Here is a 15,008-nt window from a genome sequence, read left to right on the forward strand (position 1 = left end):
TCACAGGAGCATAGGAGGTTGATGGGTGATCTTTTATAGAGGCTTTTAAATTCATGAAGAGCATAGATAAGGTGAATAGCATGGGTCTTTTCCCTAGGGTTCAAAAGTAGGGGACATACCTTTTAAGGTGAAAGGAGAAGATTTAAAGGGGCCTGAGGGGCAACTTTTTCATGCAGAGAGTGGTTCATATGTAGAATGAACTGCCTCAGGAAGTGGTAGATGCAATTACAGTTGCAACACTGAAAATTTGGACAAGTACATGAATAGGGAAAGCTTTTAAAGGGATATGGGCCAAATTCTGGCAAATGGGACTAGTTCAATTTACGAAACTTCATTAGCATAGATGAGCTGGGCTAAAGGATCTATTTCCATGCTGTACAACTCTGATTCTAACTGCAAGAGCCTGGACTTGCTATGGCACAATTGAGGGTTTTCTAATGTTATGTAACTTATGGTCTGACAGTTTATCTCGGAAATCTTATGTCTTGCAGGTCATTATGTCAGAAATATTTGTATCTATGGAGTTGGGGATTTGAAGTGGTTGGATAAAGTTGACAGCTTGTTCGCCAATAAATTTGAACTTCATTCCCATCCGCCAACTCTACAATGCCTTGAATACCGGATCCTCAAACGAGCTTGGAATCAGAATACCATTGCTCTGCAATCGGCCTCCTGAAAGTGAATGCAAAAGGATTCTAAACATCACTGGACGTGAAAACAAGAACATAAACTGATCAACATTCTGGGATGTACTTGATATTTTTCTTGTTTTTTAAGCTGTTTGAATGTGGTTTTGTTTTATTTCATCCAGTCTGTTTTTGACACCATGGATATGTTGAATATACCCTTTTATTTAAAAAAAAAATCCATGGATGCACAATTTCAGAAGTACGAGAGCATTCCGTACCATCTCCTTTTTGGTGAGGAAAATTTCACTTAGAACAGTGAGCAAAGTTTTTTTTAGAAGGGTAGTAGAGGCAGAGAAGTAACTAGTTAACATTTGATTATATGGGAACCTAAATGAATACATTTTATGTACTGTAAGATACAAGTCATTCATGCATAAGCCATGTTTGCACTTTCCATGAACAGCTGCTCAATAACTAGGAAAATGTTGAACTTTGTTCATGACATTTTTATTTGGATGTCACCTATTGTTGTTCTAAAATAAGGTGATCACTTATGTTTATCTGAAGTTGACTACATAAGCATTGACGGATTGAAGTGCTACTAAGAAATGGGGCTTGAGCTATGCCCAGCCATGATTCCCTCAAGCTTGTACCAAAAGTGGGATTTCTGAAGTACTGTGACAAATGAAAGTGTCCGGAACTACTTGCAAATGTTCTGCAAATGAAGGTGACTACCCTGACTATTGCAAATCTAGACATTTAAAAACTGACTTGTTTGAGTGAATCCTTTCAAAAGGGGCTGTGAAATTCTTGGAAACATTCTCACGTTTAGTATTCTAGAAGAATTCTCAAAGGTAGACGAAGGCAAAGATCAATGAAGCTGAAAATACACTTAATCTCAAGACGGTAATAAGAGCACTATATTGCAGATTTTGGAAATCTCACAAACAAAATGCTGGAGAAATTCAGCAGGTCTGGTAGTATCTGAGGAGAGGAACCAAAGTTAATATTCTGAGTCTGGTGTGATCCTCTTCCGAACTGCTTGTCAGATTCCCAACATGTATTCTTCCTGAAGCATTTGCCAGCCTACTGTTCAAGATACTGATTTGACTGCGGTGAAATTGATCATCACTGAATTAAAGCCCTTTTTTTAGTTTTTTTAAATATGCTACTGTAATTTTCAACAGAGATTGTCCTGGTGTTTAATGCAAGACAAATATAATTTTTTGATGGAGAATAGTATAAGCACTGAAATAAACAGCAGCAGCAACTAGTACTTTGCTCATTTCATCAGCATATTGCAGTTGTTAATGCTTTTTTTTCCCCTAGACATTTGCAATGCTTTAAGATTGCAAATCAGACCGTCTTGAAGCTTTCTTTTTGTATTAGTCATCTTACTGACCTAACTGATTTAAGGAGCTGATTACACTTATGATAGATCATTTGTTTCATTTGGGTGCAATATTCATCATTCACACTTAGATGCAGTGATTACTGTGGTCCCTTTTTTAAAGAAATAATTGTCTCTGGAGTTTTGGTTTAACTTTAAATATGTATATTAAATACTAGCTCATTCTTCCAGCAATTGTTTTCCTCTCCCAAGACACACCTTTTGTTAATTTGTGGGAAGGCAGTTTTAAGTTGTTTTATAAAGGAATCATCCATAAATAATTCTCCTATGTTTGGGGTCACTTGTTTGTTTGTCTGTCGGTCGCTCAGTAAATAAAAGTTGTGGAAGTTTCTGGAAGAATGCAAGGTTTTGACCAAACTGGTTGAACAAGTTGTGCACTATTTTTGCAACTACAGAATTGCCTTGGAAAGCTTATCAGGCTTCCCTAAAAGGTGATTTCCTGTTGTACTTGGACTGAATTAAGAGTTCGGTATCCATTTGATCTCTAGTTATAATTAGGCTCTTTTATTGATGACGAGGCCTTTGACATCCATGACCTTATTTTGGATGACTCTACTTGTGTTGGGATTTTTAAAGATTGACCTGCTATAGCACAATCACTTAGTCTTACTCCTTTTACGTGGGCTCTACCTACATGATTTTGTTCATGTATTACACACCAACCACAACTGCTGACACTCTCCTTCAAGCTCATTTAGTTTCTTTATCCACACCCAGATCAAAATCTTGGACAGCTCACCTGTGGGCCAAACGAGTCTTTAAAACTTCTGCATCTTTTTAGCTTGTCCTTTTTAAAATCTACTTTTGTGAATTATCTTGACAGCGTTCCTGATATACCTTGCAATGTTTCCAAACTGTAATGCAGACAAAGTACATTGGGCCACTAAGTCTGTGGGAATACTTTCAGAGAATGGTTATGTCGCTTCTACATGGCTCTTCCCTGATATCCTTGAAATTTTTTTTCCCCAAATGCCAATAACATTTCCTTTTCAAAGTTACTATTACATCTGTATCTATCCCCCTAACAGACAGTACATTCCAAACCTTAAACATTTATTGAATAAGACAACTTTTCTTATTAGTTCATTTGCCAGAGATAATCAACTTAACTTTTTTTGGGTCACAGACTCTACAGCCGTTGGACACCATTTCTCTTTATTTACTCTGAGACTGTTTGATATTGGATATTAGAGAAAACTAAGGGTATCAATCCTAGGAGCTCCAGTATGTACCTATCATTCCTGGAACCATTTTTTTGTAAATTTCTTGCTTACTGTATCCAAAGTCTTTGGATCTGATTCTCCCTCATTGAAGATATTAACAAAGGGAAATAATTTAATGTGATGGACCTGAAGGGCTACACATTATCTTCTCACCATCTTTTGGAAATTGAGTTCTGAGCAAGGAGGTCTATGGGAAACCTCCACCTACAATTAAGGACCTTCAAAGACCTCCACTTCCTATTTCTTTGACTACCTATCTTACTGGTAGGTGAAAAGGTGGCTAGTTCCTGGAGTGGGAAACCATGGTGACTTCCTATTGGGTTAATGGAAGATGTTGGGGGAGTGGGGGGGGAGAAACCTTCCATTTGTCCTAATCTTGTAGGGGAGACAATAGCCTATTGGTATTATTGCTAGACTATTAATCCAGAAATTCCCCTAATGTTTTGGGGACAGAGGTTCGAATCCCTCCAGGACAGATGGTAGAATTTGAATTTAATAAATAGTATCTGGAATCAAGAATCTACTAAAACCATTGTTGGAAAAACCCATCTGGCTGATTAATATCCTTCGGGAAGAAAATTTGCCATCCTCATCTGCTCTGGCCTATCTGTAACTCTATACCGAGAGCGTTGTAGTTGACTCTCAAGTGCCCTCTGAAATGACCAGTCAATCCACTCAGTTTTACTGATTGCTGTAAAGTCTCAAAGAAATGAACCTGGACCACCTGGTATCAACTAGGCACAGAAAAGACCAGGCAGAAACCGCCTTGTCAACCCTGCAAAGTGCTCCTTATTAACATCTGGGGGCGGTTAGTGCCCAAATTGGGAGAGTTGTCTCACAGACTAATCAAGCAACAGCCTAACACTGTTGTACGTATGGATTAATTCCTGACACCGTCACCATCCTTGTACATGCCTACCAGCAGGATAGACCCAGCAGAGGTGGTGGCACAGTGGTATACAGTTGAGAGTTGCTCTGGGATCCCATAAAGTCTCATGACTTCAGGTTAAACATGGACAAGGAATCCTGCTGGTTACTACCAACTGTCTTCCCTCCACTGATAATGGGGTACTCCTCCATGTTGAACAACACTTGAAAGAAGCACTGAGGGTGGCATGGGTGCAAAACGTACTCTGGGTGAGGAATTTCGATGTCACCCCAAAGAGTGTTTCGGCAATAGCACCACTGATTGGGTCCTAAGGGATGTAGCTGCTCAACTGGGTCTGCGACAGATGGTGAGGGAAAACCATACTTGACATTATCCTTAGCAGACTGTTGGCTGTAGATACATCTGTCTATGACAATATTGATAAGAGTGACCACCACCCAGTCATTTTGGAGACAAAAACCCACCTTTACATTGAGAGTAGCCTCCATAGTGTAGTGTGACTCTATCACCATGTGAAATAGGGCAGACAACAAACAGATCTAGCAACTCAAGGTGGCATGGTGGCTCAGTGGTTAGCACTGCTGCCTCATAGCACCAGGTACCCAGGTTCAATTCCAGCCTTGGGTGACTGTTGGAATGGAGTTTGCACATTCTCCCCCTGTCTTTCCTCCAGATGCCTCAGTTTCCTCCCACAGTCCAGAGATATGCAGGTTAGGTGGATTAGTTAAATTTTTCATAGCACCCAAGGATGTGTAGGTTAGGTGGATTAGCCATGGGAAATGCAGAGTTACAGTAATGGGGGGGGGGGGGGGGGTAATCTGGATGGGATGCTCTTCAGAGAGTTGGTGTGGACTTGTTGGGCCAAATGGTCTGTTGCATGCTGGAGGGGATTCTATTCTATTCAACTCAAAACTAAGCATCCATGAGGTGTTATGGGCCATCAACAACAGCAGAATTGTACTCTAGCACAATTTGCAACCCTATGGCCCAGCATATTCCTCACTTAACCATTACCATCAAGCCAGGATATCAACCCCTGGTTCAGTGGAGAGTGCACCAGGGGCAGCACTAGGTGTACCTGAAAATGAGGTGCCAATCTGGTAAAGCTACCAAACTGGACTACTTGTATGCCAAAGCAGCAAATGATAGATAGAACTGAGCAATCTAGCAACCACTGGATCAGATCAAAGCTCTGCAGTCCTGCCACAGCCAGTTGTGAATGGCAATGGACAATGAAACATTCACTGGAGGAGGAGGGTCCACAAATATTCCCATCTTCAATATTGGAAGAGCCCAAAACATCAGCGCAAAAGACAAGACTGAAGTATATGCAGCAATTAGATTGAATTAGAATTAGATTAGATTACTTACAGTGTGGAAACACGCCCTTCGGCCCAACAAGTCCACACCGACCCGCCGAGGCGCAACCCACCCATACCCCTACGTTTACCCCTTACCTAACACTATGGACAATTTAGCATGGCCAATTCACCTGACCTGCACATCTTTGGACTGTGGGAGGAAACCGGAGCACCCGGAGAAAACCCACGCAGACAGGGGGAGAACATGCAAACTCCACACAGTCAGTCGCCTGAGGCAGAAATTGAACCCGGGTCTCTGGCGTTGTGAGGCAGCAGTGCTAGCCACTGTGCCGCCCATAAGCGCCAAGTGGATGATCCATCACTGCCTTCTCCAGTAGGCTCCAGCATTATTCAGCCAATCTGATTCACTCCGTGATATTAAGAAATGGTTGGAAGCTTCGGATACTGCAAGGGGTTTGGACCCTGACATCATTCTGGCAATATTACTAAAAACATGCTGCTGCCCTAGCCAAGCTCTTCCAGTACAGTTACAACACTGACACCTACCCAACAAAGTGGAAACATCCCCAGGGATGTCCTCTACAAAACTGGGCAAATCCAACCCAGCCAATTACCACCTCATCAATCTACTCTCAATTATCAGTAAGGTGATAGAAAGTGTCATCATCAGTACTATCAAGCAGCCCATGACTTCATTACACCCTTGGCTCAAACATGAACAAAAGACTGAATTCCAGTGGTGAGATGAGGGTGACATCCCTTGATTTCAAGGCCACGTTTGACCAAATGTGGTATCAAGGACCCCTCGCAAAACTGGAATCAATTGGGGGGGGGATAAACTCTCCGCTGGTTGGAGTCATACCTGGCAGACAGGAAGATGGTTGTGATTGTTGGAGGTCAGTCATCTCCATTCCAGGATGTCTCTACAGGAGTTCCTCAAGGTAGTGTGCCAGGCCCAACTATCTTCAACTGCTTCATCAACAGTCTGCCCTCCACTATATGGTCAGAAGTGGGATGTTTATGACTGCACCATGATCAGTACTATTTGTGACTCTTCAGATATTGAAACAATCCATGTTCAAAAGCACAAGATCTGGACAATATCCATGTGCGGGCTGACAAGTAGCTAGTAACATTCATGCCACACAAATGTCGGGAAATGACCATCACTAATAGGAGTCAAACTAACCATCATCCCTTGACATTCAATAGTGCTACCGTCACTGAGTCCCCCATTATCAACATCCTTCGGGTCACTATTGACTAGAAAATCAACTGGACTCCCCACATAAACCCAATAGCTACAAGAATAGGTCAGAGGCTAGGAGTACTGTGGTGAGTAACTAACGTCCTGACTCCCCAAAGCCTATCAATCATCTATAAGACAAAAGTCAGGAATGTGATGGAATACGTCTCATTTGCCTAGATGGGTGCAGCTACAGCAACACTCAGGAAGCTTGACACCATTCAGGACAATGCAACCCATTAGAATTGGCACCACAGCCACTCCCTTCAGGACCGATGCTCAGGAGCAGTGCTATCTACCGGAAATTCACCAAAGCTCTTCAGACAGCACTTTCCAAACCCATGACCACTCCCATGTAGAAGGCAACAGATACATGGGAACACCACCCTGCAAGCTATTCACCATCCTGACGTGGAAATATATACCCGTTCTTTCACTGTCACAGAGTCAAAATCCTGGAACTCCCTCCTTAAGGGCACTGTGAGTCAACCCATAGCACGCGAACTGCATCGGTTCAACAGGAATATCACCACCACCTTCTCAAAGGTAACTAGAGACAGGCAATAAATACTGGCCCACCAGCGATGCCCATATCCCACAATACAAACTGGGAGGCATGGATGAGGACCAAGGAGGTGACCTCTGAAAGCTACTCTACTGCACTTGCATCTAACTCTCCATGGCTTTCTGCCCCATGACTAGAAGGTCAAGGAGACTTGCTCCTTGCTCCTGAATCTCCGGAGGAATAGGCTAACCAGCAGTCTTTATGATCTAGAAGCTGCCAGCAGCTTCTGGTAACTTGGATGTGGGTGTCCAGGCCTATGATAGGTTAGGAATCTAGCCTATGATTGCCAGTCAGCTCTTAATGAGTTGATTAATGTGTGATAGATAAAGTTTTTTTTGGAATTGGGTGTGGCATGCTTTGGTTGCCATACAGTCAGAATCTCAGGAAATATCGTGCCTCAGTGTCTTCCGTAAAATTGCATTAAGAACTCCATCTACAGCAATGCTTGCTTTATATAAGTTCAGCGATGCTTCATGGCTTTTCTATTCTTTGCCTCTTTGGAAATTTCAGGATCCTGAATATTTTAACTAAGTGCTTTGTTAATCTGTCCTGCTCATTTTACAGGACAGCGCATAAGCTGGTGATCCTTATAATGGTCATTGGCTCTGAATGATCTCCTTCGGTACTATCAAGTTCATTTCAATATCTACTTTAAAGTTATATAATTTACATGTTTGATTTCTTCTGCTTGCTATAAACCACCAACTTCCTTTTCTATGCTGAATTTCATTTGCCTCCTGTCTGGTTATTTTACCAGCCTGCCTATGCCCTTTCTGAATAATTATTATTTTCCACATAATTTATTCTGCATATTAACCTTTAAATTTCTAAAGTTATATCTGGTACCCCCCACATTCCTGATGAAGGGTTTGTACCCGAAACGTTGATTCTCCTGCTCCTTGGATACTGCCTGACCTGCTGTGCTTTTTCAGTGCCACACTTTTTGACTTTGATCTCCAGCATCTGCAGTCCTCACTTTCTCCTCCTCAATAATGTGTATGAAAACAGAACTCTAACAACATAGCTGTTTAACTCAATCCACCTCAAAAATCAATAGTTCATCACAACTCTCTTGCCCCTTAGACAATTTTAAATCTATGCTGTTACTACCTTTTTTTTAATTAAGCTAATTTTCTAGTCAGCCTGTCCAGAAATTTTGTTACACACATCTGGAGTAGATGGGAGTTGAACACAGGCCTCCTCATTCATGGATGAGAACACGGCCGCTGGACCACAAAAAGCCCCCTTACTGTCCCTTTTTTTTAATTTAACCTATTTTCCTAATCAACCTGTTCAGAGATATTATTACGCACTTCTGGAGCAGGTGAGACCTGAACCCGGCCTCTTGGTTTAGCAGTAGGTACACTACCATTGTGTCCCTTACTGCCCCTTTTATCCCATGATCTTCTATTTTGTTCACCTGCCTATGATGCAGTAAATTGCCACATGCCGTTTGAAAGTGCACGGACTCAATATCAACTGCACTTCTCTCATCCATCTTCTTAACTCCTCTAAAACCACAACCAAGTCAGTCAATCACAATTTTCCCTTAAACAATAACCAGCAAAACTTTGTTATTAATCCATGCTTGTCCAAATGGCTGTTAATTTTCTCCAAGGTTATTGTTTCTAAAAGCTTTCCCATCACCAGCTATACTGACCTGTACTTACCTAAATTCATTGTTCTCTTTGTTTCAGTATCAAATTCCACTATTGATGCTCCTGTGAAGCATCTTCAGATAGTAACAGGAGTTAGCTTTCCAAATCTATTTTATCATTCAATAGTTTGTTTCTTTGTTGTTTTCTTTAGAACAGTGAAGGTTCGGGGAGTTGAGGGGGGGGAAGCATGATACAGGTGCATAAGGTTGAAGCGCAGGGACAAGGTGGATAGAAAGCAACTATTTCCCTTATTCAAAGGGTCAAAAACAAGGAGGCACACTTTTAACTTGAAAGACAGGATATTTATAAGGCTTTTGAGGAAAATATTTTTCACAGAGATAGTAGTGGCGGTCTGGAATACACTGCCTGGGATAATAGTTGAGACAGGTAACCTCTTAATCTTTCAAATGTTCATCCAAGTATTTTTCTAGGCAATGGGCCTAGTGCAGGAAAGTGGGACTAGTGTAAGAAGTTTTTCATTGGTGGTACAGACATGATGGGCAGTAGGACCTCTTCTGTACTGTATGATCCTATGAACATGGTTGCTGTGTGATCTATCTTCATATTCCTCCATAGTTCTTAATGTCTTTGAAAGAGATCTAAAGAATTAAAAATTAACAATTAATCTATCTTCAATTGCTCTTTGCAGAAGAGAGTTGCAAGCTTCCACCATTTTTTAAGTGTTTTCTAATTTCACTGTTTGAAGTTTTAAAACTATACCCCCCTTTACAGAACCCCCAGCCATCAGAAGTATTTTTATTTGCCCCATTTCTGTTCCCTTACAAACTGGGAATTTTGATTGAATCATCCAGAAGCCTTCTAAATTCCAAGGAAATCCAAGTTAAATCCTGATAAAACAAAAGTTGAAATACTGCAGATGCAGAAAATCAGAAACCTGGTTCCTTCCTTTTAACTGTAACTTAACCGTAAGACGTAGGAACAGAAATAGGCCATTCAGCCCATCGAGTCTGTTCTGTCATGAAACGTGGCCGTAACTAATCTGATAATCTTTAACTCCATTTTCCTGCCTTTCCCCTATAAGCCTTGATTTCCTTACTGATTAAAAACCTGTGTCTCAGCTTTGAATATACTTAACAACCTGGCCTCAACAGCCCCTGCAGTAAAGAATTCCACAGATTCACTACCCTCCAAGAGGAGAAATACTTCATAATCTCTGCCTTAGATGGGTGACCCTTTGTTATGAAATTATTTCCTGTGGTCCTGAACTCTCTCACAAAGGGACACATTTCTACATTTATCCTGTCAATTCCCTAAGAACCTTGTATGTTTCAATATGGATGCCTCTCACTCTTTTATATTCCATCAAATACAGGCCCCACCTATTTCACTATCCCTGATAAGACAGTCCCTCAATTCCTTGTATCAGCCTAGTGAGTCCTCCCTAAACTACCTCTAGTGCTATTTCATCTCCCCTTTGGTTAGGGGTCCCAATACTGTTCACAGTTTTCCGACAGTGGCCTGAGTAGTGCCTTGTATAATTTTAGCAAGACATATTAGATGAAGGCTGAAAAGATCATTTACCTACTGTGTCCTTTACATTTCAGTACCTCAAATCAAACAGCATGAAGTAATATTCAACAAGTGATCCTTAATGTTTGAAATGCAATGCTTTATATATTGTGTTTAACATCATTGGTAGAGACCTCAGGAAGAGTTAGATAGACTTAATTCAAGATGGACTTGTTCCATTGCCTTTCTGTTGAAGTTATAATTTCTGCTTCTTCACTCCTTTATTAATGTTAACAAGATGAGTGTAATATTGAGGCTTCTGTTGACTTTGATAGAGATGGAAATGACTTGGAGCAACCTCATCCTCTGCTGTTGAGGTGGTAGGGAAATCTTATTTCCTCTTTCTGTTCCCCCTCTGTCTTGGAAAATCACTTCCGCTTCCAGCCAGTGAAGCCTGAAAAAGAAAGGATCGTGGCATCAACACAGTGGCTGGGCCTGCACAGTGTTTGGGGAGAGCGCGAGATGAGCCAATTGGCAGCCTGCTTTCTTGGCCAAACGGGAGACCTTTCACAGTTTCTTTCTCCCTCCCTTCCCCTGGGTATTGGGGTGATGGTGGGAGGCCCTACCACCCTCACATCACGCAGAGCCTGGTATACTCCATTTCCTTCGAAATAAAGGCCAAATTTCCATTTGCCTTTCCTATCACCTTCTGAACTTGGATGTTAGTTTTGTGAGAGTCATGAAAAAAGGGCACTCAAATCCCACTGTTCCCTTGCTGCCTGCAGTCTTTCTCCATTAAAACTAATCAGCTCTGGTATTCTTTCTGCCAAAGAGCTTAATCTTTCATTTCCCCAAATTATATCTCATCTGCCAAGTTTTTGCCCACTCGCTTAAACTGTTTATGTCCCTCTATATACTCTGTTCATCCTCACCACTTGTCTCTCCACTTCCTTTTGTGTCATCCTCAAACTTGATGATAGCATATTCACTTTCCTCACCCAAGTCATTAATAATTACATACTGTAAATAATTATGTTCCCAGCACTGATCCCTGTGGCAATCCACCAACTACAGCTTGCCATCCTGAAAATGCCCCTCTCACATCCCAATTCTCTCTTCTATTAATTAGACCATTTAGCTTCTCCAGATCTTCACACTGAGGCCTGCCAGTATGACGTCACATGTCTACATTTCCCTGCAGCCTCACTCACTTCAACCTAAACCCTCCTATGTACCAGATGTCCCTTACCTGCAAACAGCCTCCCCCGATCAACTTTTGAAAATTCCTGTCTAATATCATCAAAGATGGCCTTATTCCAATTTAGAACTTGATCTTTCAGTTCAGACTTATCCTTTTCCATAACTACTTTAAAACTAATAAAATTACGATCACTGGTCCCAACGTGCTCCTCCTGTAACACCTCAGCCTTATTTCCTAAGAGAAGGTAGAGTTTTGCTCCTTTTCTAGTTTGTAACCTACATATTAATAAGAAAATTTTCTTGTACACACTCAACAAATTCCTCCCCATCCAAGCCGTATACAATGGCAGTCCCAGTCTATGTTTGGAAAGTTAAAATCCCCTACCATTACTTTTATTCTTACAGATATTTTAGATTTCCCTACATATTTGCTCCTCAATTTCCTACAGATTATTGGGGGCATAGAGTACAATTCCATTAAGGTGATCATCCCCTTCTTATTTCTCAGTTCCACCCATATAACTTGATTGGATCATCCCTCAGGAATATGGTCTCTATGTATAGCCATAATGTTGTCCTAATCAAAAGTGTTACTCCCTCTCCTCTCTTTCCTTCCTTTCTTTCATATAGCATCTGTACCGTGGAACAATGAGCTGCCTGTCTTGAATCCCTGCCTCCTGTGCCAGCTACACAGATATGCATTTATCCTCCCTGTCCTCAACTTACTGTCATAATCCAGAGATTACTACCCTTAAGGTCCTTCTTTTTAACCTCCAATATTCTCTCTGTTGAATTGTGTCTCCTCCTCTACCTATGTTGTTGATACTAATGGCAGAACAATCTCCATCTTTTCACTCTCTCCTTCAAGCATTTGCAGTAGCCACTCCGAGATGTCCTTGACCCTGCCACCAGGAGGAAAACACATCATCCTCGTCATGCTAGAGACCACAGAAATACCTCTCTGTACCCCTGAGTAAAAAAAATCCTCGATCACAGTTGATCACTTGGATCTTGACACACTCATCTTAACAGCAAAGTCAGTCATAGTGTCAAAGACCTGTCTGTCATTGCTATTTTCCTCTGAGAGGTCACCCAACATAGCAATATCCAAAACTGTACACTTATTTGAGAGGGAGATAGACACAAGAGACTCCTACACTATCTGCCTACCTCTCCTGACAGTAACCCATCCACCTACTGTATCTGCAGTGTGATCACCTCCTTGAATCTACTATCCGTCACACTCTCTTGCTCCTTTAAACTCCTGAGTGCCTTCAACTGCCTCTCCAACTGATCTATGTGGTCCAATAGAAATCTCTGTGTCTTTTTCTCTCTTTGTCTGAGCAGCTACCTCTTGAACATGAGTTCCAAATCCATCAATTTCCTCATTCCCCCACCTGAATGGTCTGAGACCTCTTCACCTCTTCCTTGAATAGAGATCTAACACTTCTCCTCCTCTACCTGACTGAACATGTTCTCATATTGAACAACTTCAAATAAAAAGTGGTGCTCCGGCTAACAGCATGGCTCCTCGCAATGCCCATTTTTTGCAGGCTATCCTGATACAGTTTGTTCCAGTCTGCCTCAGATCCTTCTTCATTTCCTTAACTTTTTTTATGCTTCTAAAATTACTGCTTCCTGTTCCTGCCTTGACCTGTTTCTAATTTCCCCCCTCCTCTCTCCTTCACCTGATCTGACACTTCATTCCCTTCCCTAACACTTCTGTCTATCCCCAGTTAAGTTTCTACTTAATAATAACTGACTTCCTGAATTCCCAGAGTCTTTACAATACTTTCAAGATGCAGGCCAGAAGTTGATGGAACACTGTCCACTTGCCTCGGTGGATTCATTAAAGAACAACATTAAAGAAGCTTGACACTATCTAGGATAAAGCACTGTACTCATTGCAATTTCCTCCACCACCTTAATTTCATGTATCATTTGAGCACTGTAACTGTGTGTGCATCATGTACAAGGTGCATTTTAGCAATTTGCCAAACAATCTTTGACAGCACCTTTTAAATCTGTGACCTCAACCATATAGAAAAAAGAGGCCAGCTGCTGCCTAGGATCACCACCATCTTTAACTTCACCTTCAAATTAAATATAAGCTTGATTTGATCTGAAGTCTTTGTGAAGGGTTTAAGTTTTACCACAAAAGCTGCAAGGATGAGAGATTACAGAGAATCTGAAGTTGCTCTTCTTGGAGCTAAGAACCTGAAGAGATTTGATGAAGATGTGTAAAATTATAAAGGGTTTCAGTAGAGTAAATAAATCTGCTTCCAAAGGCTGAAAGTTTAATAATCAGATGACCCAGATTTAAGTTAATTTAATGTGTTTGGCAGAAGTACTAAAGATGACACGGGAAAAATATTTAGACAAAAACAGCACCTAGGATTTGGAATGTGCATCCTTCAGGTATTGAAGTGAGTACAGATTCAAATTAGTGTTTGTTTAGAAATTGGCTAAATAATTGGAGGAAAAGCAGGAGGGGATGGGAACCAAAATTGTACTTCGCGTATAGAAAAGGTTGACAGTAGGGAGGTCCAAAATCAAGTTTCAGGGATGCAAGATGGCACCAGCAAGCAAGAAGTTGTTTTGAAGTGTGTCTACTTCAGCCAGGAGCATCCGGAAAAAGGTGGGTGAACTTGCAGCATGGGTTAGTACCTGGGACTTCGATGTTGTGGCCATTTCGGAGACATGGATAGAGCAGGGACAGGAATGGTTGTTGCAGGTTCCAGGATTTAGATATTTCAGTAAGAACAGAGAAGATGGTGCAAGAGGGGGAGGTGAGGTACTGTTGGTCAAGGACAGTATTACAGTTGCAGAAAGGATGTTTGGGGACTCGTCAACTGAGGTAGTATGGGCTGAGGTTAGAAACAGGAAAGAAGAGGTCACCTTGTTGGGAGTTGTCTACAGGCCTCTGAATAGTTCCAGAGATGTAGAGGAAAGGATAGCAAAAATGATTCTCGATAGGAGTGAGAGAGACAGGGTAGTTGTCATGGGGGACTTCAACTTTCCAAATATTGACTGGGAACACTATAGTACGAGTACTATAGATGGGTCAGTTTTGTTCAGTGTGTGCAGGAGGGCTTCCTGACACAGTATGTAGACAGGCCAACAAGGGGCAAAGCCACATTAGATTTGATACTGGGTAATGAGCCCGGCCAGGTGTTAGATTTGTAAGTAGGTGAGCAATTTGGTGATAGCAATCACAATTGTGTTATGTTTACTTTAGTGATAGAAAGGGATAGGTGTATACCACTGGGCAAGAGTTACAGCTGGGGGAAAGGCAATTACGATGCGATTAGGCAAGATTTAGAAAGCATAGGATGGGGAAGGAAACTGCAGGGGATGGGCGCATTAGAAATGTGGAGCTTATTCAAGGAAAAGCT

General features: G+C 41.5%; 1 protein-coding gene and 1 long non-coding RNA gene across 8 annotated transcripts in view; one reads left to right on the forward strand and one right to left on the reverse strand.

The window, feature by feature from the left end:
- LOC122564360 (N-acetyllactosaminide beta-1,6-N-acetylglucosaminyl-transferase-like) overlaps positions 1-3,347 on the forward strand; it is a 55,494-nt gene extending 52,147 nt beyond the window's left edge. Inside the window, exon 3 of the mRNA XM_043719116.1 lies at positions 492-3,347. Coding sequence (XP_043575051.1) covers positions 492-676 — 185 coding nt within the window. The 3' untranslated portion in view covers positions 677-3,347. The remainder of the gene's footprint in view (positions 1-491) is intronic.
- A 5,763-nt stretch (positions 3,348-9,110) lies between these two features.
- The window catches only part of LOC122564362, a 103,125-nt gene continuing 97,227 nt past the window's right edge, over positions 9,111-15,008 (reverse strand). The window contains exons 4-5 of one of the 7 annotated variants that reach the window (XR_006315890.1): positions 10,490-10,867; positions 9,111-9,542 (exon numbers count right to left, since the gene is read on the reverse strand). This is a non-coding gene — a long non-coding RNA (uncharacterized LOC122564362). Of the gene's footprint in view, positions 9,543-10,043; positions 10,868-15,008 lie in introns of those variants that run through there. The other 6 variants (XR_006315891.1, XR_006315892.1, XR_006315893.1 and 3 more) reach the window with 6 other exon arrangements.

Source organism: Chiloscyllium plagiosum, chromosome 29 (assembly GCF_004010195.1).
Source record: "Chiloscyllium plagiosum isolate BGI_BamShark_2017 chromosome 29, ASM401019v2, whole genome shotgun sequence".
Classification (NCBI taxonomy): domain Eukaryota; kingdom Metazoa; phylum Chordata; class Chondrichthyes; order Orectolobiformes; family Hemiscylliidae; genus Chiloscyllium; species Chiloscyllium plagiosum.